We start from the raw sequence: 26355 nt of genomic DNA, 5'->3' as shown, positions 1-26355 counted from the left end.
GGCAACACAATAAAATGAAGTTATGTCATCAATAAAGAAGCAGAAAGAAGGAATGAAAAGGAACAGGCTAGCAGAACGGAGACCAGGACGGGAACAGGCACTTTGATCGCCTCATGAAGATAGGTTCGGCCAAACTCAGCAAACCGCTCAAAGAATCTCGTACACTAAGTCGCTCGTACAGAAAGTTGATGGAAATGGGCACACCGGAGCTGCGAAGAAGCTCGAGCTGAGAGAAGCAGACCCATGCACACAACTGCCCCTCGCTGGTAAGCAGTTGCACATTATGGGGAATCATACGTCCTTAGAAAAAAAGACTGTCCTGGTAACCTTACAGCTCATTCTGCTTATTAACAATCGGACCTTTTATACCTTTTATAAGTATAAATATTACTAAATTCAGATTGAGTTGAGACTTCATTTATAACAAGAGGGATATTTATACCACCTGTGCAGCAACACCAGTGATGAAACAAAGCCTTTCTCGAGCAGCAAGATGTCTGGGATATTAAGATAATAGCACTGCAATAAAGTGTGAAAAGCTTTGTAGCTTTGTAACAAGTTTGTGCTCCAATACAGACTGGCATTTAAGCTGCAAAACAGTTTCGTTCAGCAGGACTTTTTTTTTTTTCCCCATTCCCTTTTTTTCCCTATTTCCAGAATGATTTTCACATAAAATAACCATTCTGAGATCTCACTTACTGCTAGGAATCAGTTTTAAGGAGCGAGTGCTCTCCAGGGGCACCTCAAGCGGCACTAGAAATCCCCCCCTACCATAAATGCACAAGAGGACTCCAGGTGCTTAACGCTGTTCAGTCCAACCCCTAGCACCAAACTGAGTGGGGTCAAGGGGCTGCTGGGGTCCCCTTTAGTCTTTACAATTTGCCCTTTTGGATTAAATAATTATTTAAGAGACCGTTGTTTTGCTCCAGCTCCCTCTACCCATGCTTCCTACCTTTCTGCAGTTAAAATAAGAATGCTTTTTTTTCTAAGCTCTGTGGGAATAGAAATGTTGTTTTTGCAGAGTTACATTGTTTAGAGGAAAGGAATGTGGTATTGAGATATGCTTACAGTGATAAGAAAACTTAGCAGGCGACCTTGTAAAATGCAGACAACCAGACTCCTTAGAACAATTAGGTAAAAATCACAGTGTCAAGTCAGATAAGTGAAGAAACATTACCAATTCAAACAGTAAAAAAGTCAAAAGAAATTTGAAATTTAACAGGCCGGCAACTGAAGGCCATGCATTGTCTGTGAAGCATCAGATAGATTGTGAACCTGGATTACCCACTCAGTGGGGAAACAGGGGAGGGTCCTGTCATCAAAAGGTATATAAACTGTGTTTTGGAACTAGTAGGTGTGCTCTCCTGCTTGTGGGGCGCCCGCCATTGCAATCGCGAATAAATTGCTACTTCACTGAGATTCTCGCCTGAGCCTAAGTTATTGGCTACGGAGTGTTTCTCACAATTTGGGGGCTCATCTGGGATCCAGTCACCTACTGGGGAGCCCCACCGTCACAGCAGCAGGAGGGCATGCCCCGCTGATTTCAGCGGTCCTGTGCATCGACGGGGGTGGTTCTGTGGAGAGCTGACAGAGGAACCAAGACTGATTAAAGAGGCAGGATCCGTGAAGTAGTGGGGAAAGGAAGAAGGTAGGCACTCCGGGTTTTTAAGAATTGATCCCGTAACTCTGTGCACAGACCAAGGTAAGAAGTATTAAGTATTGCCTTGGGGGTCGGGTGAGACTCTGTGATGTGTGATTGAGATGTACTTCTGTACAAAGCGAGTGTGGAGTCCTGATCCAAGGTTCTGTAGCTCTGCGAGGGGCACGGCCAGAGACGGACAAAGCGTGAGATGAGGGAGATAAAGGAAGAGTCTTGGAAAATTTGGTGTATGGTAAGCCCTTACACGGTGAAGTGCTTGGCAGTACACCAGGGAAATTTGGTGTATGGTAATCCTTGCACTGGGAAGTGATTGGAAGTACACCAGAGAAATTGGGTGTACGGTAATCCCTGCACGGTGAAGTGCTTGGCAGTACACGCCCATTTTCCAGAATCGGAACGTTATTGTGTGGTACCCTGCAGGAGGGAAATTTCTGTAGCAGCACACTGACAAGGGCTAGGAAAAAAGGGAAAATATGGGTTCCAGGTGTGATATATGGCATAATAATTCGTGTCAAGAAGATGGTTGATATTAATAAAGAAGGGGGAGATATGGGAGTGTGGCTATGGGGGTCGGAAAGCCCCATTGTTGATGATAATATTAGACTCTTAACGACGAGGCCATCAGGAATGTAAAAGAGTTAAGAGGGAACAAAGAAGGGTGATTCAGGAGACTCTATGCAGTCTCTGGTTTCTTGTTCTCCAGCTGTTAAGGCATGGAAGTTGCTTTTGAAAAGGACTGCTGTGGGGGGAAGGGTATAAGAGGGGGAGTCTGTCCTTGTGATGAAAAAAAAAAAGGCAACACAATAAAATGAAGTTATGTCATCAATAAAGAAGCAGAAAAAATGAATGACTGGGGACAGGCTAGCAGAACAGAGACCAGGATGGGAACAGGAACATTGATTGCCTCATGAAGATAGGTTCGGCCAAACTCAGCAAACCGCTCAAAGAATCTCGTACACTAAGTCGCTCGTACAGAAAGTTGCTGGAAATGGGCACACTGGAGCTGGAGAGAAGCTCAAGCTGAGAGAAGCGAACCCACGCACACAACTGCCCCTCGCTGGTAAGCAGTTGCGCATTATGGGGAATCATACATCCTTAGAAAAAAAGACTGTCCTGGTAACCTTACAGCTCATTCTCCTTATTACCAATTGGACAGATTATGAGCCTGAAATATGGGACCAAACTGAGGTCAAGGTGTGGGACTCTGCAACTAAAAATGACAAGGTTGTGGTGGGATTGCTTGGCACCTGGCAAGCAATCTCTGAGGCCTTAAAGAGTCATGTGGGACCACAGTCAGAAACGTGGCTTGCCAGACAAAGAGGGAGCCTTTACTTATCCGACTGCTATGCCATGGGCCCCTCTACTGCTACAGCCATCAAAGGCTTTTGCTGTTACGCCCCCTGTTGACCTGAACGTGCCTTTTGACCCAGGCCTTATTTGCCTTGAAAAGGAGATGGATATGCTTTTCTTAGTTCTGGGAAGAACAGGATACATAAGGCCTGAAGGCCGAGTTGCTTGACAACTTAAAGCGAGACATATTGTTCGCACGACTAGCCCTGGAATTCTTCTGTGTTTGTAATCAAGAAAAGGAATGGAAATTGGAAACTGTTATAAGTCATGGAACTTAAAGGATTGTTTGTTACCTTTTCTGATTTTATAGGCATACTCGGGTTTAGTATGTAAAAGCAATGTTCTATATGTTTAGAATGTTTGATGTTTGTGTGTACTTGTTGGTGGAGCGTAGACTCCCCGCACACCCAGCGCTGTTTACTTGCCTTTTATACCTTTTATAAGTATAAATATTACTAATTCAGATTGAGTTGAGACTTCATTTATAACATTACTGTCACAAATACGTGGATGATCTTTTATTGTCAGGACAGGAGAAAACAGCTGTGAAGGAAGCTACTAACAAGCTATCCGGCTTTCTGGGAAAGCAGGGCTTGGGAGTATTGAAAAATAAATTACAATATGGAGAAAGAGAAGTCAGGTATTTAAGGCATCTAATGTCTGAGGGAAAACAAAGAATAAATCCAGAGAGGATTCAGGGAATTGTTGAAAAATAAGAAAGAACTAAAAAGTTTTAAGAGAAAGATTTTTTTAAGGAATCAGGAGCCATGAAGTCTGAAGGAAAATGGATACTCCCTGATGGGAGAGAAATGCTGAATAAAGCACCAATGAGGCAAATATTAACTGTTTTACATCAAAAGAGTCATTGGGAGGTGCAAGCAATGTGTGATGTTGTGCTAAGAAAGTATGTCTGTGTAGGAATATACACTTTAGGGAAGCAAATATGCAGAGGATGTACCATATGTCAAAAGGTAAATAAAAAGGTCTTCTGTAACCCATCTAGAGGGGGATGGGAGCCAGAGATTTGACCTTTCCAAAGTATACAGGTAGACTTTACTGAGTTGTTTGTCCTAACTGACCACGTGATTGGATGGGTGTAAGCTTTACTGCAAGGGTTAAAGCAGGCCTTAGAGATTGAGTGGGATTTTCACAGCCCCTGGCACCCCTCCCCTTCTGGGAAGGTGGAACGAATGAACCAGACATTAAAGAAGCAATTAACTAAACTAGTGTTAGAAACCCAACTTCCTTGGGTAAAATGCTTACTCCTACAGGTTCAAACAGCACCAAGAAAGGATATAGGAATTTCACCATATGAGATGCTGTTCAGATTGCCCTATTAGGGCAGAAGGGATGAGATACCACAATTCAAAACAAGAGAGTTTTCTTAAGAACTGTATTCTGGGGTTGTCCTCTCCTTTGTCATTTCTCAGGACCCATGGGCTGTTGCCTCAAACCCCACCTTTGGAATTCCCCATTCACCACCATCACCCAGGAAACCGGGTCCTGATTTGGACCTGGAAAGAATCAACTCCGGCCTGAATGGGAAGGACCATTACTAACCACTGAAACAGCCGTAAGAACTGCGGAAAAAGGTTGGACTCACTATACTTGAGTCAAGGCATCTGTCGACCCTAGTACCTGGGAAGCTGTTCCTACAGAAGACTTGTTGGAAGTTGAAATCAAAGAGAAAAATCTCATAGTGGACTCTGAGCAGGATAAAAGTTTACAACTGTAAACTACCCTTTTATTTTCACAGGTAATTAATGAGCGTGGCTTGCGAGTGAGAGAAAGGACTGGCCTATAGGGAAGTGCTCCCAAGGGGAGTTTGTTTTAGTAGTACATATATCTTATTCTTTGTATTAATAATTATCTGGAAACCTAAGGCTTAAAAATAATGACAGGGAAAGTTCAACTATTAATTTTGTTTCTAGTAATTGTAGGCCTCAGAGAAGGCCTTGGTCAATTAGCAACTTGGAAAAGGCATGACCAGATAATAGTAAGATGGGATACCCTGTCAAAATATGTGTGATTGTGTCAGAGGGTTATGTACCACAAGCCGTCACGTTTGATGCTTGTGAGGTGTTAGCTTGTGGAGATTTAAATGCCCAACGACAATTGAGCAGACAGAACAAATAACTGGGAGAGACCCAACAGCCAGATTGAGAATAGCTGTATGGAAACGATCCTCTATTGCCATCAGAGAAAGGGAGAAACTCAAGGAGAAAACAGGAGAGAAAACAGGAGGCCTTCTTTGAAATGTGGCAGTTCAAACAGGGTATGGGGATGTGAATGCCTGGATAGAATGGGTCAAATATACCGTCCAGAGTCTCAACCGTAGCTACTGCTATGCTTGTGCCTCGGGACGACCGATTGCCCAGATAGTGCCTTTCCCATGGGGGTGGACCAAGGATTCTCAGGGGATGCGATGTATGATTGCATTGTACCAAGAAAAGACTGCCTGGGGAAATGAGGCCTGTAAGTCTCTCTTTGCTGTTCCCTTCCTTGCATGATAGCAATATCACGGTTCCTCCTGCATTCTCTACAGCTACAGGTAACCATACAGCTTGCCTCTCACGGCAGGGTGTGAGTGCTACCTGGCATCTGGGAGAATTTGCCTTGTGCACCAGGACCTTGAATGCTACCAAGGACTTGATGGGAAACTGCTCAAGACTTGAGATCCCCAGGGCAAATCTCTGGTGGTACTGTGGAGGGAAGATCCTACGGTCCACCCTACCATCTAATTGGGGAGGCACTTGTGCACTTGTTCAATTAGCTATACCCTTCACCCTGGCATTTGAAAGAGAATCATCACAAATGCCCAGAAGAAGTGAAAGAGGCTTAGGAATATCATTCGATGACAGAGTATACATAGATTCTATTGGGGTACCTAGAGGAGTTCCTCATGAACAGGAAGCCAGGAATCAAATTGCTGCAGGGTTTGAGTCACTGTTCTGGTGGGTAACAATCAATAAGAATGTGGATTGGATTAATTATATCTATTATAATCAGCAGAGGTTCATGAATTATACAAGGGATGCGATAAGAGGAATCACTGAACAACTAGATGCCACCAGCAAAATGGCTTGGGAAAACAATAGCATTAGAGATGATGCTTGCGGAGAAAAGAGGTGTGTATGTGATACTGAGCAACCACTGTTGCACTTTTATTCCCAACAATATTGCCCCAGATTGCACAGTAACTAGAGCATTGCAAGGGTTTACCACCCTTGCCAGTGAATTGGCAGAAAAATTAGGAACAGGCACTTCTACCACCAGACGGTTGGGATCTTGGTTTGGTAAATGGAAAGGGATGGTAGTGTCCATATTTACATCCTTGATCGTAGTAGCAGGAGTTTTGACAGCCATTGGTTGTTGCATTGTCCCCTGTGTAAGGGGACTTGTCAAGCGGTTAATTGAAACTGCACTATGGAAACAATTGACGATGGAGCCACCACCTTACTCAGATAAGATGATGATATTAGAGGAGATGGAAAGCAAAGAAAGTGAAGAGGAAGATATCTACCAAATTACACCTTAGAGAAAAGTTTTGCAAAAATCAACAGTTTATAAAGAAGAAAAGGGGGCAATTGTGGGAGTAGAAATGTTTTTTTTGCAGTTACATTGTTTAGAGGAAAGGAATGTGGTATTGAGATATGCTTGCAATGATAAGAAAGCTTAGCAGGCGACCTTGTAAAATGCAGACAGCCAGACTCCTTAGAACAATTAGGTGAAAATCATGGTGTCAAGTCAAGTCAGGTAAGTGAAGAAACATTACCACTTCAAACAGTAAAAATGACAAAAGGAAATTGAAATTTAACAGACCGGCAACTGAAGGCTATGCATTGTCTGTGAAGCATCAGATAGATTGTGAACCTGGATTACCCACTCAGTGGGGAAACAGGGGAGGGTCCTGTCATCAAAAGGTATATAAACTGTGTTTTGGAACTAGTAGGTGTGCTCTCCTGCTTGTGGGGCGCCCGCCATTGCAATCGCGAATAAATTGCTACTTCACTGAGATTTTCGCCTGAGCCTAAGTTATTGGCTACAGAGTGTTTCTCACAGCTATGACAGGCAGTTCTACCAAGGATGGAAGTGTTTAGGGGGGACCTGGGCAGCTCTGTATACTCACCTCCCTTTCCATTTTATTTCATTCACAACTGCTTAGGGCTGAAGCAGACCCACATCTCCTCCTGCATGCTGCCATACTGACCCAGATTGAAGGCTTTTAAGTAAATCCTTGTGTTTTGTCCTAATCCAGCTCTCCTCCTGGAACATCACCCTGGTCCCCTGCAAAGCCTCACACTCAGCTATTTGCTCTGGGCTGTTCCTCACCCCGTATCTCCCAGAACCAGCTCAAGGCGGTTCCTTTTACTATCACTCTTTGACATCTACAGGAAGGGCAGCAATGCCCTAAACACTTCTATTTATTGTGGTAATCTGAACCGAAGAGAAGAAGTACATCTGGCATGATCCCCACAGCTCTGCAGTGGACTGGCTGCACACATTTACAATGGCTGAAGCTCTGACTCGACACAGTGCAATGCCCATCTCCATCCTCCAGCCACCTCCTTGCAGGGCTGGCTGAGCCAGAGGCCGTGTTTTGGGCTGCACGCAGCCTGTAGCAAAGGCTGGGCTTATGGGATGAAGACAGGCACTTTCAGGAGGGCTACAGTTTGCATTTTGCAGCCCAATGTGCTGTAATGCTATGGTTTGCATTTTGCAGCCCCACCAGGTATCAGTGTGGAGCTTCAGGCATGAGACCCCTTTGCTCTGCAGGGGTCTCATGCCTTTTAGGGAAAAGGCATTTCCCCTTTCCTTAGGGAAAAAAAAATTCCCTAAATCACAAAATTGTCTTTTAAATTGTGTATGGTGAAAAAAGGAGGGAGCCCCAGTGACTGCTAGCCGCAGACTGGTCTGGTTTTCCTCCTGGCTTTCGACATCCAGCTCACAGCAGCAACACACCAGTACTGTAAGGGATTACTCAAACTCCCCTCACCTCTGTCACTCGGTCCTATTTATCTCTGCAAGACTGCTGTACTTAAACTGAAGAAACTGTAAAGCCCTCAATGGCGACATGAGAGCAAGCAAAACCAGACAGAGGCTGATGATGAAATGCTACGCCATAACTATCTGAATAGCAGAAATAACAGGTTAAATTGGAAAACAGAGTTTTGCTGGAGCCCCAAGGGATGCATAGGAGGACCCTTTTTAAGACTTGCTCGCTGCCCACAGACAATTTCTGGGCTGTCTGAGCAAGCTTTTATCAGTTGCTCTGTAAAACTGAGGGAAAACAACACAAGCACAGAGATAACTGCACCATGGCTCCTTGCAGGCTGTTAGCAAGTTGAGGAGCGGTGGCTCGAGTCATCTGCTTGGAGATTTGGGGACACATCCTGCCTGCCATTGCAGTCTCTGCAAGACTTCCCCCCAAAATGAGGCCACAACGAGGCATTGCAACTGAGGCTCTGAGAAACCACTGTCCTCCTCCTGTTCAATAACACCAATCCTGCAAACTCCTGGGTTTAGAAATGCTTTACTGCCCTGGCTTTGTTGTCTCTGCCACAGCAGAAGAAAGCTGCATGTGTAACTGATTCCTTCATTCACAGCTTATTTTCACATTTAACCACAGTCAGGATTCCTATCAAGGACTCTAGATGCCCTCATCTAGAGCCCTAGAGTCACTCAGCTGCCTGCCTATTTAGCACATCCCCTTGTTCATGCAGAACGGCATCCGAGGCTTGCTGCAAACCCCTCTCAACCCATTTTGCAGCAAACCCTGAAAGTCAGCAGATTTTGCTTTTCTATGGAAAGAGAGGAAGCAAGTCGCAGGGACTCAAAGCCTTTACAGATAATGTCTTGCCAACTGCTTCTTCTAAGGAAAGTGGAGGGATCTGGCTATGCTGGAATATTTAAGAGGAAGAAGAGGTCTGGAGCAATACAAGATATACCCCAAATTTCAAAGACAAACTGGAAGGATGGACAGACAGCATTTTCAGGACATTAGTGCTCCAATAACAGTTTTTGCATTAATTCAATGGTGACAGCTGCTAAAGAGCAATATTGTTCAAAGACACTCCATGAGACAGTGGGGGAAGATGTGCAATGAAGAAGAGAAGGCTAAAAAAAAAAACATTAAAGAGATGTTTCATCTACCTCCGGTCGTTTCTCCTCCTTCTGAACAGCTTTTTGGTGTGTGCGATTTCATCTTCATGAGGCAATGGATGGTAACCCTGTAACAGAGGGAAAAGCAACCATCAGTTCCACGATACAGGAGGCATCGATATATAGGTGCTCAGAGTGAGACAGAGCTGTGTGCTAAGCGCATGAGGCTGATTCAAGAAAATGTTCCCATCTGTACATCCTTACAAAACTCAAACCAGGACAATGCTGAATCATTGGGATTAGAAATTAGAGAGCGATTGATTAAGAATGAATAGGTGCTATATTTGCAATGTGCTGCGCCTGTGCTGCGCTTAGGCCTCCAGATAATAGGAGCCCCTCAGACCCCAAGAACCAGATCAAAACAACCTTATGGCCCAGATTGTGACCAAGGCCTCAGAGAGCATGTGCAAAGAGATGAGGTGAAAAGTTCAACCCTGATGAAGACATCTTACTTCATCCCCACAACCCTCAGCGCCCACCACCTCAAGGCACTGAGCAAGCGCAGACAAGAGGAATTTATGGAAATGACTTCTTGTAGCCAATTTTAATACTAAGCGGGGACAGGTTATGCATATGTATAGGCATATTGGGAAACTTCATATATATGTAACTCTTTACTGCATACATGTATAACCACGGCCTTGAAGCTTGAAGCCGCGTTAGGTGCGCATGACTTTGGTGGGACTACCCCCCATGCTGCCCAGCGCTGAGTAAACATACCTACTTTACAATCTTACTGATTGTGGAGTCAGCTTTCTTCGAGTCATTTTGGTGAGCCAGGCAGGAGACACTCTGCTTGGCTGCGGGATCAGCTGCGGAGGGGACGCCCCTAGGTGCACCCTGAGTATTTTGCTCGGAGGGGACTCCACTCTCAGCTGCTCACCACAGGAGCAGACAAGGACCTCCTGAAGCTGCAGACAAACGGTATGTTTTACATTACAGGAGGGGCCTGTAAGTCGTACGCATGGCCGGGGCAGCTGGTAAATCGTGCAGAGACGTCTGGCGTGCAGCATAGTCCCTGTAAGGGAGGAGGGTACCCTACAGGCTGACCGATAGAGTCGTCAAGGGGGATTTGCTGACCGATAGAGTGGCTGCTAGCGATCTTGGGAGTAGATCGAGCAAATCCGAGGTTACCGCTGCATCCCGGTTTTGGGAGCCAGGACAGACCTGCTAATGACTGTATAAGAAGCAGGAGAAGGGTAAGCGGGCCTCTCACAATTGTGACAAGGTTATCTGGGTAATATTTTCAGCTGCTGGAGGAATACTAACTGGAGTGTTAATAACTGTATGTCTTATTCTTAAATGTCCAGGTATTTTGTGTTGAAAGTATTTGTGTAAAGTGTAAGGATTTGAAACAAAGTGGAATAAGTCACTCCACGAAGAACACAGTCAGAGACAATACTTTTTTGGTTGGTTATCATTCTAAATTATATTCTTGTGATATGAATGAAATGTGCTAGGGGACTCTCTGTGTGATTGCGTGATTGTGCTGTGTGAGTCAGATGCAGCGTCGCTGCGAAGTGAGTGCAGAGTTCCGATCTGTGGTTCCGTATTCTCTGCAAGGGGAGTGGCCAGAGACGAACGAAGTGCGTGACAGACCAAAAAGAAGGGCTGTTTTATCCAAGTTTTTATTGGTGGTGCCCAATATATGGGCCTGGCGGTGTATCTTGTGATCCTATTTTTGCTCTTAAATGCTTTCAGTGTGACAAGAAAAAGCATTATCTAAGTAACTAACAGTTTAGAAGTGTTGGTGTATTTGCTGTGGTGTTTGGTCAGTTTCCCAAGTACTGGAGAGGGGGAGGGGGCTGACTGATTATCAAAGCAGTAGAACAGAGAGAGTCATTTCTTTGGTGGTTTGGCCTTGAGCCCCGGGAATTTGTTAAGAAGGGGGAGAGCGAATTTATTTAGGTCTCAGTACCCTTTTAAACCCCCATATTGACGGATACACAGGAGTGATTCCTTGTTTTGTATGGGCTTACTAACAAAGTGCATGAGAAAAATTGGCATTCGTCTGAAATTCGGTCCTGTTGAAATGTAAATTTTGTGGAAAAGGTGGTAATGTTTGTCTAGAAGACAGAAGTCTGAGTGCTTCAGGTGTTTTCCCGAAGTCCCTTGGATTTGTGATTGGAACGAGGCTCATTAATAATCTGAAATAGTTAAGTTTGTACGTGGGAAGAAGCGTTTAATCCCAGAGAACTGGGACATTTGGGAAGAAGATTAGGAAAAGATAGTAAAAACCTGCAGTAAAAAGGTTTGTGAAACAAGGGGCAGTAACTAGTAGGGATTAGTAATAAATAAATAAATACAAGGGAATGGGAAATCAAGGAAATAAGTAATAACCAAAACAAAGACGTTTTAAATAAAGCCTCCTTGGGTGCATATCGGCACATTCGAAGGGTATTGTTAGAACTGGGGGCACAGATAGCGAGAGGACTTTCACTAAGTATTGCAATCAGTGGTGGCTGCTATATAAGCTAAATGGCCATTTTATGGATCAATCGTCTATAACACTATCTTGCAATTAATGTTTTTGAGGAGAGAAGGAAAATGGGATGAAATGTTGTATAGCATCTGGGAGGGAAAAGGTATGGAATTAAGTTGGCCCCTGACTGAGCCTTTGGTTCTGGCATTAGAAAAGTACAGGCTGGAGAAAGATAAAGGAAGTGTTAAAAGGGTTGCTGAAGGTGTTAAAGGTGTGGCATGTAGTATTTGACAGAGCTGTCTGAAGTTGAATGAGCAGGGAAAGAGGATGTAGGAACGTTAATAGTTCTGTCTCAACCCGAGGCTGAGATCTCAAAATCACGGGTGTGAGCCCTCTGGGGCAGAGGGACCATGATGGGTCCGAGAGAGTTGTCATGGAAACAGAAAAGCAGCTAACTCTTAAAACAACCTGATTTCATGTGTGAGCTCAGCGGTCCCATTGGCAATCTCAGGGAACTTTCGAAGAGAAAATAATAATAATAAAAAATATATAAATAAAAAAATTTTGAACTTGCTTTCAGAAAACAAACAGAGTTAATTGATTAGCCTCTTTCTAGGGCAATCAGCCCCTGATACCGGAAATAAATTGTCTTAGGTTGCAGGATAAACTTACAACAGTCAGGAATGATGGGGACCTGGGGCATCTAGCCTAGCAGGTCCACTGGTTGAAATAAAGCTAGGGAATGAAAAAGTGAGGCTTGAATTTTTTGTTGGTTATGGGAGTTTATTTTCTGTGTTAATTAGTCTGTAAATGTAAATTCAATAGGAGCAACTGTCCAACAGGAAAAGGTATTTTTCTTTTTTTTTTTTTCAATGCTTGAAATTTAAATTGGGAAAAATGATTGGAATTACAAACTGAGAAAAACAGTCAAGTTTGGTGCATGGTACTAGATTTAAAGGATGCCTTTTTCTGCCTGCCCGTGGCAACTGAAAACCAGAAACTCTTTGCCTTTGAGTGGGAAAATAATAATAGAGGATGGAAAACTCAGCTTACTTGGACAGTGTTACCACAGGGGTTCAAGAATAGCCCCACCATATTCAGGAACTGTGATCTTGAAGCCTGAAAGACCCCTTCCGGAAAAGGGGATACTGTTGCAATATGCAAATGATAGTTACTGAAGAAGAAAAGGAATGTGTATAATGGACTGTGAGTTCACTACATTTTTTCGGCACTAATACTGTGAACCCAGGCTCTTTCCTTAGTAACAGAGTTTCCAGATCACCCATTCATGATTGTATCAAGACCACGGACATGGTATACTCCTCCTGACCAGACTTAAAGGAAACACCCCTAGAAGATGCGGAGGATTGGTATATAGATGTCAGCAGCTTCATCCGCCAGGGATTTCACCTCACAGGATATGCGGTAACAAACATCAGCCCAAAAGGTGGAAATCATCACCTTGATAAGAGCTCTTGAGCTGGCAAACATTTGGACAGATTTGAAATATGCCTTTGGTGTGGTGCATGTACACGGGGCAATTTGGAAGGAGAGAGGACTGTTATCTTCCTCAATTAAACATGCAGAAGAGGCTGATAGCAGTTATTAGAGAAGAAGGAAAAAGAAGGCCCAGACAGGAGCAGCCCCGACTAGGCAAGGATCAATGTGCCCTATGTAAGAAACTTGGGCATTGGAAAAACGAATGCCCAGAACGGAAAAGAAATGGAAAAGGGAACCGGAGAAGGGAGGTGATGGTCATGCGTGTAAAAGATGACTGAAGAGGACTGGGGAATCTACCCCAGCAGATCCGCTGGTTATAAAAATGAAGCTGGGGAAGGAGGAAAAAGAGGTGGAACTTATCAGTTTTAAATAAAGCATTAGTATCAGTGGGGAATGATTACATTGTAGTAAAGGGGGCAACTGGCCAATCTGAAATAGCACATTTCTGCAAACCATTGAAATATAAATATGGGAAACAGTGGGGCATTCACAAGTTCCTATACATGCCCAACTCCCTGGAGTCACTCCTAGGGAGAGATTTATTGGAAAGATTACAAGCAACCATTTCATTTAAAAATGGGGAGATTATTCTGGAGGTAAATGATCAAAGATATGTGGAAGTGTTCAGTTTGATATTGACAGCTATTGAGACCAAAGAGGAAATTAGTGAGGAAATCCTAAGTCAAGTGTTTTCCAGAGTATGATCTTCTAATGTACGAGGGAAAGCGAAGAATGCACTTAAACAGTACCCCTTGAAAAAGGAAGATAGAGAAGGAATTAGCCCGATAATTGATTAACATGCTTAACACCAGAGCTAACCTGGTTTACCATTTTAGACCTGAAGGATGCCTTCTTTTGCCTCCCTCTCCATGAAGCCAGCCAGAAAATCTTTGCATTTGATTAAAAAGGCCCTAAGAGTGGGCGCAAAACACAGCTCACACGGACAAGGTTGCCTCAGGGCTTTAAGAACTCACCCACCTTGTTCGGAGAACAACTTGCAAAGGACTTGGAGACCTGGGAAGCCCCATCAGGAGAAGGAAGGCTGTTGCAGTACGTAGATGACCTCTTAATAACCACCCAGACAGAAGAAGCATGTGTGGCCTGGACGGTAAGCCTCCTAAACTTTCTGGGACTACAGGGGTACAGGGTATCGAAGAAGAAGGCTCAGGTGGTTAAGCAGAAGTTGATCTACGTGGGTTATGAGGTTAATGCCGGACAACAGACCTTGAGGCAAGATCGTAAAGAAGCAATATGTCAAACCCCGCAACCTGAGACAATAAAAGAACTGCAAACCTTTTTGGGAATGACAGGATGGTGCAGATTGTGGATCTATAATTACAGATCGTTTGTAAAACCGCTTTATGTGCTCATTGCAAATGGGAACAGGGACCTCCAATAGACAAAGGAGGCCATGAGAGCTTAGGACCAACTAAAGAAGGCTCTCATGTCAGCTCCAGTTCTGGGACTTCCAGATGTAAATAAACCATTCTTCCTTTTCTCCCATGAGAAACAGGGGATTGCCCTGGGAATACTAGCACAGGACCTGGGCCCATATCGAAGGGCAGTTGCTTTTTTTAATAAGCAGCTGGATGCTACCGCCAAGGGATGGCTGGGATGCCTCAGAACCGTTGCAGCAGTGGTGCTAAATATCCAGGAAGCACGCAAGTTCACCTTGGGACAGAAAATAACTGTGCTAGTGTCTCACACAGTGTCCACAGTGCTGGAAGTGAAAGGTGGTCACTGGCTTTCCTGCAAAGGTTCCTGAAATCAGCAGAAACCAAGGGAAGCCAGTATACCATGACTGCCTGGAGACCATTGAAGCTACCTACTCCAGCCGTCCAGACCTGGAGGACACTCCTTCTGATGATGTGGAAATACGGAAGCAGCTACATCATCAGCGGAAAACGACATGCTGAGTATGTAGTTACCACTTGCAAAGACGTAATAGAATCTGGAAAATAAACATCTACACGGACTAAATAATGAGATTATTGGAAGCAGTTCAGCTGCCTAAAAAGGTAGCAATCATGCACATTAAGGCACACCAGAAGGTGAGCTCAGAATTGGAGGAAGGAAATGATCTGGCAGACAGAGAGGCAAAAGAAGCAGCAGAAGGTAAGGTAGCAATGGAGGGAGCCCTGATTCCAGACAGGCAAATTCCCCTTGAAGGTAAGCTTGTATATAACAAAAAAGGATAGAAAATTAATTGGAAGTCAGAAGGGAAAATATAACCAAGAGGGATGGGCTATTACCAAAGAAGGGAAGGGGAAGCTAGTCATCCTCTCCAATTTTTTGTGGTCACTGGTAAAGAAAGAACACATTGGGGAATAGACACCTTGTAAAACTCCCTAATTGGAAAAAATCTTGCCAGAACTTATATGTTACCATCACTCAAATAACTTAACAGTGTGATCTTTGTCTCCAGACTAACCCCAAAAATGCACCCAAACCAAAACTGTGTCAAATTGGAAAAGGCCATGGGCCCGGGCAACAGTGGCAAATTGACTTTTCTGAACTTCCAAGAAAAGGGGGGTGTCGATATTTACTGGTGTTAACAGATACCATTTCAGGATGGCCAGAGGCTTTCCCCACTAGGACTGCCAAAGCCTGATAGGTAACTAAGTCTCTTGTAGAGAAAACTTTGAAACCACAGTGGAAAGGACTATACCAGGTGCTCCTTACAACCTCCACCGCAATTGAGGAACAAAGTGCTTGGATTCACCATTCTCAAGTGAAGAAAGCTTTAGAAGCCCCCTGGAAAGTAACACCAGGTGACAGTGAACTGAAACTAAAGCTCGTTCGAGCAAAATGAGGACAATACGGTCAGGAGTATTTAATAATACTGATAGCAAGAATTTAGTTAACAGAATTGTTTTATTTCTATGGCTTAAAAGTTGTAATTGTGATTCAAGAAGGTGCCTCTATGATAATAGAGAATGGTGAATGGCCTTGGTCCAAAGCTGTAACAACAGAGGATAAGAGCATTAATGGAAAGTTAGATCTTTAGCTCTTAGTTGTATGTAAGCACAGTTATGGTTGCAGGCAACAGCTGCCTTGATCATTAGGGAAGGAAGTGAAGGCACTTTTCCAGCTGAAGTCCGAAAGACTGTTTGGGACAATGCCAATGATTTTGAGAAGAAGTTCCAATCTTGGTGGACTCTGGTAAATTTTACCTATGATCCCATTGTTAACATGGCTACTGCCTTTGTGCTTACTATACGTAACGCCACAGTTTATGTTATCCACCCATCATTGCACTAGGATTAAACCATTAGAAGATAGTGCTCTATCCTTCGGAGCATAGAACATGGGCACAGATGGAGAATGGGAAATGGCAATCTGTAAATCTAGAATCATGTGTTACCTGGGAACAACGGAGATTTATTTGTGAAAGCAATACAACTGATGCTCAGGATGTATGTCTTGACACGGATCAAGGTGTTTGCCACTTTGAAATTCATCCAAATACTAGTCAAAAGACTGTGCTTGTATATATTGGTCAAGGCTGTGTGTGTTTAAGAACTGCTTGTGCTTTTGTAGAAGTAGATAAGGAAAACATCTCTCCCTAGCAGAAATCATCCTAACTTTTGTATTTGTAACTTTGTTAGAATCGTCAGGTGTGATTTTCTATATTTGGCACCAGTGGTATCCCACCAGTTGATCAAGTCTAACAACACAAAGTATCACAAGTTATTCAGAGTTTTGCAAAGAGTAAAACAAGACACAAATCACAGCTGGTGGGATACACTCTTTGGATGGTCGCCAACTGCAACTGGGATTTTGAACACATTGTGTCAGCCAATTATTGTTTTATTGATATTAGTAGGTATAAGTTTAATATTGTCTTTTGTAATACTTGTTTGGAATTGGAAATTGTTGCAACGAATGTCCATGTTAGCCTCCTTGACAAAAGTGCATGGCAAGGCATTGAGGGGTACACATAGAGACTGGGAAGAATTTTTGTATTAATTAAAAGAAGTTACTAGATTTTCCAGAAAAGGGGGGGGCTGAATCATTGGGATTAGAAATTAGAGAGAGATTGATTAAGAATGAATATGTGCTACATTTGCGATGTACTGTGCTGCGCTTAGGCCTCCAGATAATAGGAGCCCCTCGGACCCCAAGAACCAGATCAAAACAACCTTATGGCCCAGATTGTGACCAAGGCCTCAGAGAGCATGTGCAAAGAGATGAGGTGAAAAGTTCAACCCTGATGAAGACATCTTACTTCATCCCCATGACCCTCAGCGCCCACCACCACAAGGCACTGAGCAAGCGCAGACAAGAGGAATTTATGGAAATAACTTCTTGTAGCTAATTTTAATACTAAGCGGGGACAGGTTATGCATATGTATAGGCGTATTGGGAAACTTCATATATATGTAACTCTTTACTGCATACAACCACGGCATGTTGCCGCGTTAGGTGCGCATGACTTTGGTGGGACTACCCCCCGTGCTGCCCAGCACTGAATAAACATACCTACATTACAATCTTACTGATTGTGGAGTCAGCTTTCCACGAGTCAATACCTCAAACCCAATCAAAACTTTCTTCTCCACTTCTACTCTTCCTCTCTCCACTGAAGGTGCCAGGTTACCTGGCTCCAATTTGGGATGCTTGTCTGCTTAGAGGGGTGCTGTATTTACCATCCTGCTATGGACATCATGAGGCTTCATTAATGTCAGCAAAGGGATTCGAGGCTCCTGGACAAAAGGCACTATGCAAGTATAAAGTGTTATTTATTTCCCAGGGACTATGGAGCTGTCATAACCCTAATGATTATTATTTATGTAGCATTGTACTCCCCAGGCTGGCAATAAAAGCCTTGTAAAAGTTAGTCCTTTTATTTCCACAGCGATCTATCTCACTGTTCTAGCTGGAGCTGCAGAGGGAGCAGTAAGGTAAGGGCAAGGGCTGGGCGGGATGGGTTCTCGTTGAGCAGCAGCTTTGTCACATTGGCATGACAATACTGCCTGGAAAAAAAAAATCCCTCTCCATGCAAAGATAGCCTTAAAAATTACAGTTAATTTTGGTAGCGGTTACAGATATTTTGAGATCCTCTGGTGGAAGATGTAACAGAGGAGAAAGGTTTCAGTGGATGGCAAACAGCAGAGCAGGCATCCCAGAGTCCAAGACTAGCAGGGCTTAACCTGACCATCCAGACTGGAGAAAGGCACCCCACAGGTGCTGCAGCAAACCCACAGCACTTTGGAGACCTTCACCCTTTGAGATCGGAAGCAATGCAGAAGTCACCAAGACCCTGGGTGAATCTTGCTGCTGGCCAGCCTGCCCCCATTTCAGCCTTGCTTTGCCAGCAGGGTTGAAGTGTGTTTTTTGGGGAGATGGTTTCCCTCCTAACTTCCTTTTTCACTTCTACTTTTCCAGAGAGAATCACCCCACACCACAAAGAGTCCTCCTCATGCTCCCTGTACCTTGCCACAGCCCAGCCTTGTATCCTGGTTTCAGTTAGGACAGAGTTAATTTTCTTCCTAGTAGGTGGTAGGGTGGTATGTTTTGGCTTAGGATGAGAGAGTGCTGATAACATGCTGATGTTTTAATTGTTGCAGTGCAGTGCTTACACCAAGCCAAGGACCTTTCAGCTTCTCGCTCTGTCCTCCCAGTGGGCAGACTGGGGGTGCAGCAGGAGCTGGGAGGGGACAGACCAGGACAGCTGACCCAAACTGGCCAAAGGGGTATTCCATCCCATCTGACGTCATGCTGAACAATATATAGGGGTGGCTAGCTGGGGTGGGGGGGCCGGCTGCTCGGGGAGAGGCTGGGCATCGGTCAGCGGGTGGTGAGCAATTGCACTGTGCATCACTTGTTTTGTACACATTATTATTAGTAGTACTATTATTATCATTATTGTTATTATTATTATTGTTATTATTATTTTCCTGTCTTAATAAACTGTCTTTATCTCAACTCACGGGCTTCACTTTCCCCTTTCTCTCCCCCATCCCAGAGAGGGAGGGGGGAGGGTGAGCGAACGGCTGTGTGGTGTTTAGCTGCCGGCCGGGTTAAACCACAACAGTCCTTTTTGGCGCCCAACGTGGGTCATGAAGGGTTGAGATAATGACAGATCTGACCAGAGTGTGTTAAACTAAAATTGGTATAAGTATTAGAGTATATGGCTTATGATAGGATGAAATTTCTGGTCATGACTCCAACCTGGTATTTGTAGTCAGCACTGTCGTCGACTCTATACTTTGGAAACCATATCTAGGAAACTATTAACAATTACACCTATTGCCTTTTTTCGTCAGGGAGCCAATCTGCGGAGGGGAAAGGGGAAGATATTTTTTCTTACTTGTTTACTCTCCCTTTCTCCTTCACCTCCCTCTTATCCTCCGAGCTTCTCGCAATAGTTCTCCAAAATATTGAATATCCTTGGGATACTCAGACCAGCATGGTCTTGTTGTTATGTCTCCTAAATGCGCTTCAGGTTTTGTTTAAGGTTAAACAACTACTTAGGAATCTCATCCAGAGATCTGTCTTGAGGCAGGATAGTTGTGAGTGGCAGGGACTGCGGGAGGATATGGGCAGGTTTCTAGAGCAGTGGGCACCTCCAGTGTTTTGGAAATTCACCCCTGAACAAATGCAAAATCCTAAAAAACTGGTAGAGTGCTTGAAAAAAAGGGTGTAATGACTCTGACAGTTCCAAAGTGACACAAATCACTGTAACGTGCTGGGGTCTGGCCCATGCCTATCGAGCTGCAACTGATGCTACTGTCAACCGAGCGACAGACCCTGCGGCCACTCCAAGTCCTGTGACAGACCCAACAGCTGCTCCAGTTCCAGCTCTTGAAGCCGCTCCAGCTCCTGTGGCTGGGTCAGCGAAACAAGTTGTAGCAGTGGGATTATCATTTGGTTAACTGGGTTTGACTGGGCTTTTCCTGCAGCCAAACACCTTATGGTTAATTCTGGGTGGCACCACAGAACCAGAGCCTCCCTGAGGAGCCCCCAGCCCCTCTGGGCAGCCTGGGCCAGGTCTGCGACATCCACCCAGCACAGAAGTGTGGCCTGGCAGGCAGGGTGAGCCGCCAGGGCTCTGCTACGGGTCCAAGGCATTTGGGCCTGGCCCTGGGCACTGCCACAAAGAGCCTGGACACCACTGAAATGAGCCTGGAGATCTTTGAGGTCAAGCAGTTTGAAATTATACTGAGGCTTTTTCATTACTGGGGCTGCAGTCTGAGGCCTTCTCACCTCTTTGATCGCTTCTTGTTCACTGATTGCACAGGAGGAGCTTAATCTCTCTGAGATCTGGTCCTCTGAAAATTCACTTGCTATTGGCCAATGGGTACCAAAGCTAATGGGAAAAGGAAGGGAGGGAGCAGACACAGCCCAGTCGCATCAGCTGTACTAGGTTAGGAAACAAGGCTAAAATTAGCACAATACTCAGACCATTTCCAAATGTTGTACTACCACAGCAGGCTAAACCTTGGGGTATTTTGAAGAATTTAAGCTGCACTGCAAAAACATGCAAATACAATTACCCTGAAAAACGAAACCATCTCTGCAGAGCACAAGCACCCAAAGTACCGATTTCCCATGAGCGTAGCTTCATTAAGTGTCATGAGCTCTAGTACTGGCCATGCCCATAGGCAGAGCTGTGCACTTCTGCGTGGCGTCCTCACAGCACACCACTGCTCCTCCTCATCCCTCTGTCCTCCAGAACAGACAACCTGGGTGTGAGAGATGGGTTAACAGCATGGGAACACAGCTCCTAACCCAAGGAGCACGCCTGGCCACTGCCTGTGCCCGAGCAGAACTCGGCGTCCCCGCTAGGAGAAGCAAGCATCTCCCTTCTCTGGCCAAGCAGTTCCGTTCCTTAGTCCTAGCCATCAGACAATGTTTTGGAAAAAAACTGTCACTAGTTCCTACTCTTGTATATTTTGGTGCCTAAGCAAAGCTAAATTTGGAAGGGAGAAAATTTGACTTTTTTGTGCAGCAGGCTGATGTAAAAGGAAATATCAGCAACTCCCAAGAAGGGTGGAGTGCTTGGACAAGTCGAGGGCGCTGGGTGGGCGAGTGCAGGCCAGAGTCCCAAGGGCACAGTAAATGCATTTATGACATAGCTCTTTGATTTGTCTGGAGGCTGCTCCCCACTGCAGGTCACGCAGTACGACACTAGAAGTGCCTTTAGCAGAGCTAATTCACTGAGGACAACGGGGATCTGAAACACAGCTCTTCCATTTTTCAGCAGGCTGGCTCTCTATGAAGCTGAAATCCCCAAGCAGAACCAAAGGGATGTGCTTTGCCAGGCAGAGGACCACCCTGTGCCCTGCAATGGGTCTCCAAGTACACCAGAGAGATGCTCTTCACTCCTGCCAGAGCCAGCAGACAGCAGTGAGCCAAGGTGCCCACGGATTTCACACGTGGGTTTGTGACTTGTCCATGGGCAGTAAAATCATATTTGGTCTCTTTCCCACAGCAGTTTTATTTTTATATTTGTTCACAGGTGGCTTGAGAACATAACAAACAACATTTCAGCGCTGCTGGTTCTGGAAGCGAGAGGTGTGGGAAAAGCAAAGAACAAGGAGTCCACGGTCTTCGGAAGTACCACTAATATAGGTCATTTTCAATCTTGGAGCAAAATGCACTGTGGTTTACATGGTGGTAAACTTGGAGCAGAACCTGAGAAGCCCATGGGACTTCTAATGTATGTATGTGTATGTCAAATTTAAATTACAAACATGCACGCTGCTACAAGAAAGGCCAGCAGCTCTGTGAGAGAAGGACCAGCCCGCTCTCTGGCCAGTCCCCTAGAGATCAGCTCTGATGTGCTGACATCTTTTCAGATGTTTTTGGGAAAGCAGCTCTTGGAGAAGAGGTGGTGGTGTCTGGCAAGCTTAGGTGATTGTCATCTGGCCAGCTAGCAGGTGCCAAGGGAAAGCTGTCCTTTACCGTGACTGCTGCAAGCAGGCAGCAGAGCAGGGCAGGTTTGTCGCTGCTCCCAGGAAGCCGCCCCAAGAAGCAGCTTGCAGGGCAGATGGAGCCGGAGAGGAGCTCTGCTGCGGCAGGGATGCTCAGCAAGGTCACGGCGTGGCTGAAGCCTTGCTGAGCACCTCTGCCGGATCCTTAGCCCTGTCCACCCACCCATGGGAATTCAGAAAGGCAGCAGCCCCCTCTGTGCTGCTCCAGGCCCATTGACACGAAACTTTAATGGACGAACAAACAAAAACCTTTCAATGTCTTGTTGGCACTCTGCAGCAACCCCAGAGCCTCCATCTCTTACCTAGCCTGCTGGGTGCTGGGAGGGACACGAGGAAGTGGGGCACGGCCAGTGAAATGCAGGGAAATGGGGAGTTTTAGAGTGACTCTGCTCCTTGCTTGAGCTTTTGTGCTGTTTTTCTCATGCCTCCTTTGCAGCAGCACCAACTGAGGAAGTTGGAGCACCAGCTTTGTCTCTTTTTACAGGTGACGGTAAATCCCACCATAAATCAGAAGGCCAAGTTTAAGGGCATTCCACAAAGACTCAGTAAAAATCTACGGGCATATGACAGTCTGGTGTTCATTGTTTCATCTCATGTTGCTGATGTCTGCCTAATGCAGCCTGACCCTTGGATGCCAAACCTCACTCTGTAAAATGCCCTTCTTCACCGCTACCCATGCCATCAGCCTCTGCTACAGGCACTGAACAAGATGCTCACAGCCCTGAGACAGTCAAGTAGGAAAAGGTGACCCAAAAGGGAAACAGCATCGCTGAAACCCAGAGCAAGCAAATTGAGAAAAGAAGTGGGAAAGATGGAAACAACCAAGGCTGGGGTGATGGGAGAAGTAAAAGAAATGATCTGGCCGTATTGCAGTATTGGTCCACAAGAGCTTTATCTCAAAAGCCTTTGTGCCCTCAAGAAACATCTCCACCCCTGCTTATCTTAAGCAAATGGTGGCAGAAAGCCTGAGCTGAACAAACAGGTTGTTAGGCCGCCAGTAGACGTCGGGAGCTTTGCTCCATTTTATTACACCCAAAGTTCAGGGTGGGATTTATTTTCGGAGGCAGTGGGAAGTGGGCAGGGCTGGGTTTATAGCAGCACTGAAGACACTGCCTCTGCAACAGCAGCGACAGAAATACTGTGACTGAAGGCAGGGCCAAAAGGTAAACAAATATTGCAGCTCCAGAAATGATCCACAGAAACCAGCCCAGAAACTCATAACATATCCTGATAAGGTTTCCATCCACCTATATGACAGGTTGATCGCTGCAGGCCTGGAAAGCCAGGGACAAAATGGATCTATTTATTTAAATATGTTCAGCCAACGCTGAGCACGTTCAGGGTCAGGCTGCAAGGTGTGGACCAGGCGGTGCCCGCGTAGGATGAGCAGTTGGGGACATACCCCACCAGAGATGTTCCCATCACCTCTGTGGCCGGTGTTTGTCATCACCAGGGGCACTTTGAGCAAAGCCAGCTGCTGGGACATCACTTGCCGGTATCTCTTCCCCTTCCAGGAATTCCCACAAAGGTGGCCTGCCATCCACTCTCCTCTGACATGAGGGGAATTTTCTACCTCTTGAAAGAAGAGGGTTGTGGCACAACCCAAAGCCTTGACCTGATTTGGAAGCCATGGAAGAATACCAAACAATGGCAGGAAGGGGCCTGTAAATGATTTCCTCTCTGTTAAAATTTAAGTGATAAATCTGTTCCTTCAAATTTCAAACTATTCATTTTTCCTGGAAGGTGCTCACAATATTAGCTTATTAGATTATAGCTAATAATCACAATTATTAGCTTATTAGCTGATTATTAGAATCAGTCAGTGCTCCTTTTTTATCAGGACTCAAAGCCAACTGAATAGAAAGTGCAACGATTTCACACCGTGCTCCAAGCCCAAGGCAAAAGGTGGCTCAGTCGTTACAGCCCTGCGCTGTGGTGGCTCTCCCATCATGCAGCATGCACAGCACAGCACACATGTCTTCTGGCCACCTCCAAGGATGCTTCTTCAGTCTAAATTCAGCAAAGGTGCCTGTGTTTCCAGACACCCCAGGAGCACAGGTCTTCAGGCTTCACCGCCACCAAGCCCCGTAGCGACGGAGGAGGAAGGATGCTCTGCGGGACCTCAGGAATAGGACGTGCTCGCCTGATGAATCATGGCATGGTGCAACATGCCTATCAAATGGGAGGCATAGGAAGTTGTTTCTTGGGAGATGTCCCGGTTTGGAGGATTTCCTGATTAACTGCATCTTTGGGGAGTGTGCCATAAGTGTACATTGCCAGCAAAGGCTGAACGTGGAGCTGCAGCGTGATTCGGTGGTGAGCACCTCGGAGGAGACTCTTTTCCCAAAGAAAGGGTGGGGATACAGATGAGCAACGACTGTGATGGCAAACATGGTGACAGCTAAACACACTCCTTCCTTGGTTATCGTTAAAAGTACCAGGTCAATTTCCTACAGGGCTCTGCCCTCCCACATTGCCCCAAGGGTGCAAACTCCTGTAATCCCATTTGCTGAGTGTTAACGACAGTTTTTATGGCCCCTCTCTCAAAACTGTGGGCATTTTAATGAATTATAGTCTCTACACACGCAGAGTCCCAGATCTGAAGAAGCATCACTTCAACTCTGTCTCTTCCCACCCCTTTTCCCCAGCTTTTGCTATCAGCTCCCAGCAGAGCAAACACCCACTAGACAGACGATAGCGTAGACCCTGGCATTAAATACTTGGGGGCAGCTTCATCCCTCTGCAACCAGCCCTGGGATAAAACCAAAGACACAGAGAACGGCAGGAACAGCTTGGCATCAAGCTGCCCATGTGAGATAAAGGATGCAAATGTAATTAAAGCATTATAATAATTAGGCAAAGTACCTCCAGTGAAATGCACCTTGAACCTTCCTCAGTGCCATCTGCTGATGACTGACAGCAAGTTTTCTGGGCTCTGTTTTAAACACTTGGCCCCATAGCTACTGAATTATATATAATTCTAAGAATTATATATAAAAATCTTGGAGAAATATATATAAAAACTTTGAAATCCTGCATAAAGTCTCCTCAGAGGAACCGCAGACACATAGTACCCACTGACACAACCGTGCTGGGCAGGGGCAGCAGCAGGAGCCATGGAGCGAGGTACACACTGGAAGCATTGATGCCGGGTGCTCCAGATGCACTGACACAGACACGTGGTGCCATAGGAAGAGTATAAAAAGAAATCCCCTTTGTTACCAGAATCCGCAAATCCAAAATCAGTCACAATCTGATTTAGGAAACTGAGTTTTTCCCATGTTAAAGCAAAATGGAAACAATACTTCATGAGTGGAAGTAACTTTAATTGTTTTAACTGATGTAATTTTAGTGTTGTTTAGGTTTATTGTTTATTTGTATGCATTTCCTCTAGCCTGGTCATGCTTAAAAACAAACCTTATTGTCAGCAGTAAAGCGTCCCATCCGTAAATAAATGCATTTATCCAGTAAATACAGATACAACCACAGCACTGCCTGGAATCCTTAAATGCAGAATATTTAAAGAATCAACATTAAAATAAACAGTGTTGGCGACCTGGGTTTGCTTTCCCCTGGAAATAAGAGCCTCTTTCAGCTATTATCGGGGATAAATGCTGCCTGCATCACATAGGCCCTGGTATTTGCCTTGTGGTCTGTTCAGCTCGCGCTGTGCAAACACTACAGCATCAAATTTGGCACTAACTGATGGTCTCAGAGGTTATGGATTCAACTTGCCCCGTTCCTGCTCCCTTCAACTGGGGGTTTGCCTGTGGGGATGCTGGCTGGCAGTGGCACTCTCTCTGACTGACCAGTGCCACCAATGCCACCACTGGCCAGCAGGCTCCACATTGTGCTGGGTGACAGGCACTAAGTTGCTCTGCTGCGGGCTGGAGAGCTTGGGGCACAGACTGGCTCCCGGCTTGCCCAGGCTTACCCTGAGAAAGGGCTGCACTGCTTGGAAAAGCCTTTCCTACATTTTGCTTGGTTGCTGCTAATTTGGGGGTGAGGGAGGAATTACTCTAGCTGGGACTTACAATGTTGTGATGTTGCTATGGGAATATTTGTAACTTCAGATGAGACCATGCATTTCTTTAAAGTATACTCCTCCTCTGTATTTTTCACATTCACAAATCTGTTTTTCCTCATCTCTTGCCCCTTCAAAGCCTACAGCCCCCAGTCTGTAGACGTGGATGTGCTGATCCTGCCTCCCAGCACCTCCCCGCCATGCATCATGGGGCTGGTGGCACGAGGAGGACCTCCCTGATGGATTTTTTGTGATCTCTGAATGGATCCAATAGGACATCAGGGAGTTTTGCAGTAGG

At 45.3% G+C, this 26355-nt stretch overlaps 1 protein-coding gene and 1 long non-coding RNA gene across 16 annotated transcripts in view; one reads left to right on the top strand and one right to left on the bottom strand.

Moving 5' to 3' along the window:
* CTIF (cap binding complex dependent translation initiation factor) overlaps positions 1-26355 on the bottom strand; it is a 168910-nt gene that overhangs the window by 65021 nt on the left and 77534 nt on the right. For all 13 annotated transcript variants that reach the window (XR_011090717.1, XR_011090719.1, XR_011090721.1 and 10 more), the window contains one exon: positions 9164-9240. Coding sequence is in view for 2 of the 13 variants with exons in the window: in XM_068665217.1 (XP_068521318.1) it covers positions 9164-9240 (77 nt within the window). In the remaining 11 variants the exon portion in view is untranslated. The remainder of the gene's footprint in view (positions 1-9163; positions 9241-26355) is intronic.
* Positions 412-25635, top strand: LOC137847061 (uncharacterized). Of its 3 annotated transcripts, XR_011090768.1 has the most exons (4): positions 412-1648; positions 21301-21475; positions 21559-21759; positions 22518-25635. It is a non-coding gene; the product is annotated as an uncharacterized lncRNA (long non-coding RNA). The 3 variants fall into 3 exon arrangements; XR_011090769.1 differs by having other exon boundaries at positions 21301-21456; positions 21559-25635; XR_011090767.1 differs by having other exon boundaries at positions 21559-25635.

This window comes from Anas acuta, chromosome W (assembly GCF_963932015.1).
Source record: "Anas acuta chromosome W, bAnaAcu1.1, whole genome shotgun sequence".
In the NCBI taxonomy this organism is placed as follows: domain Eukaryota; kingdom Metazoa; phylum Chordata; class Aves; order Anseriformes; family Anatidae; genus Anas; species Anas acuta.
This window is presented reverse-complemented; position numbering and strand designations above follow the sequence as displayed.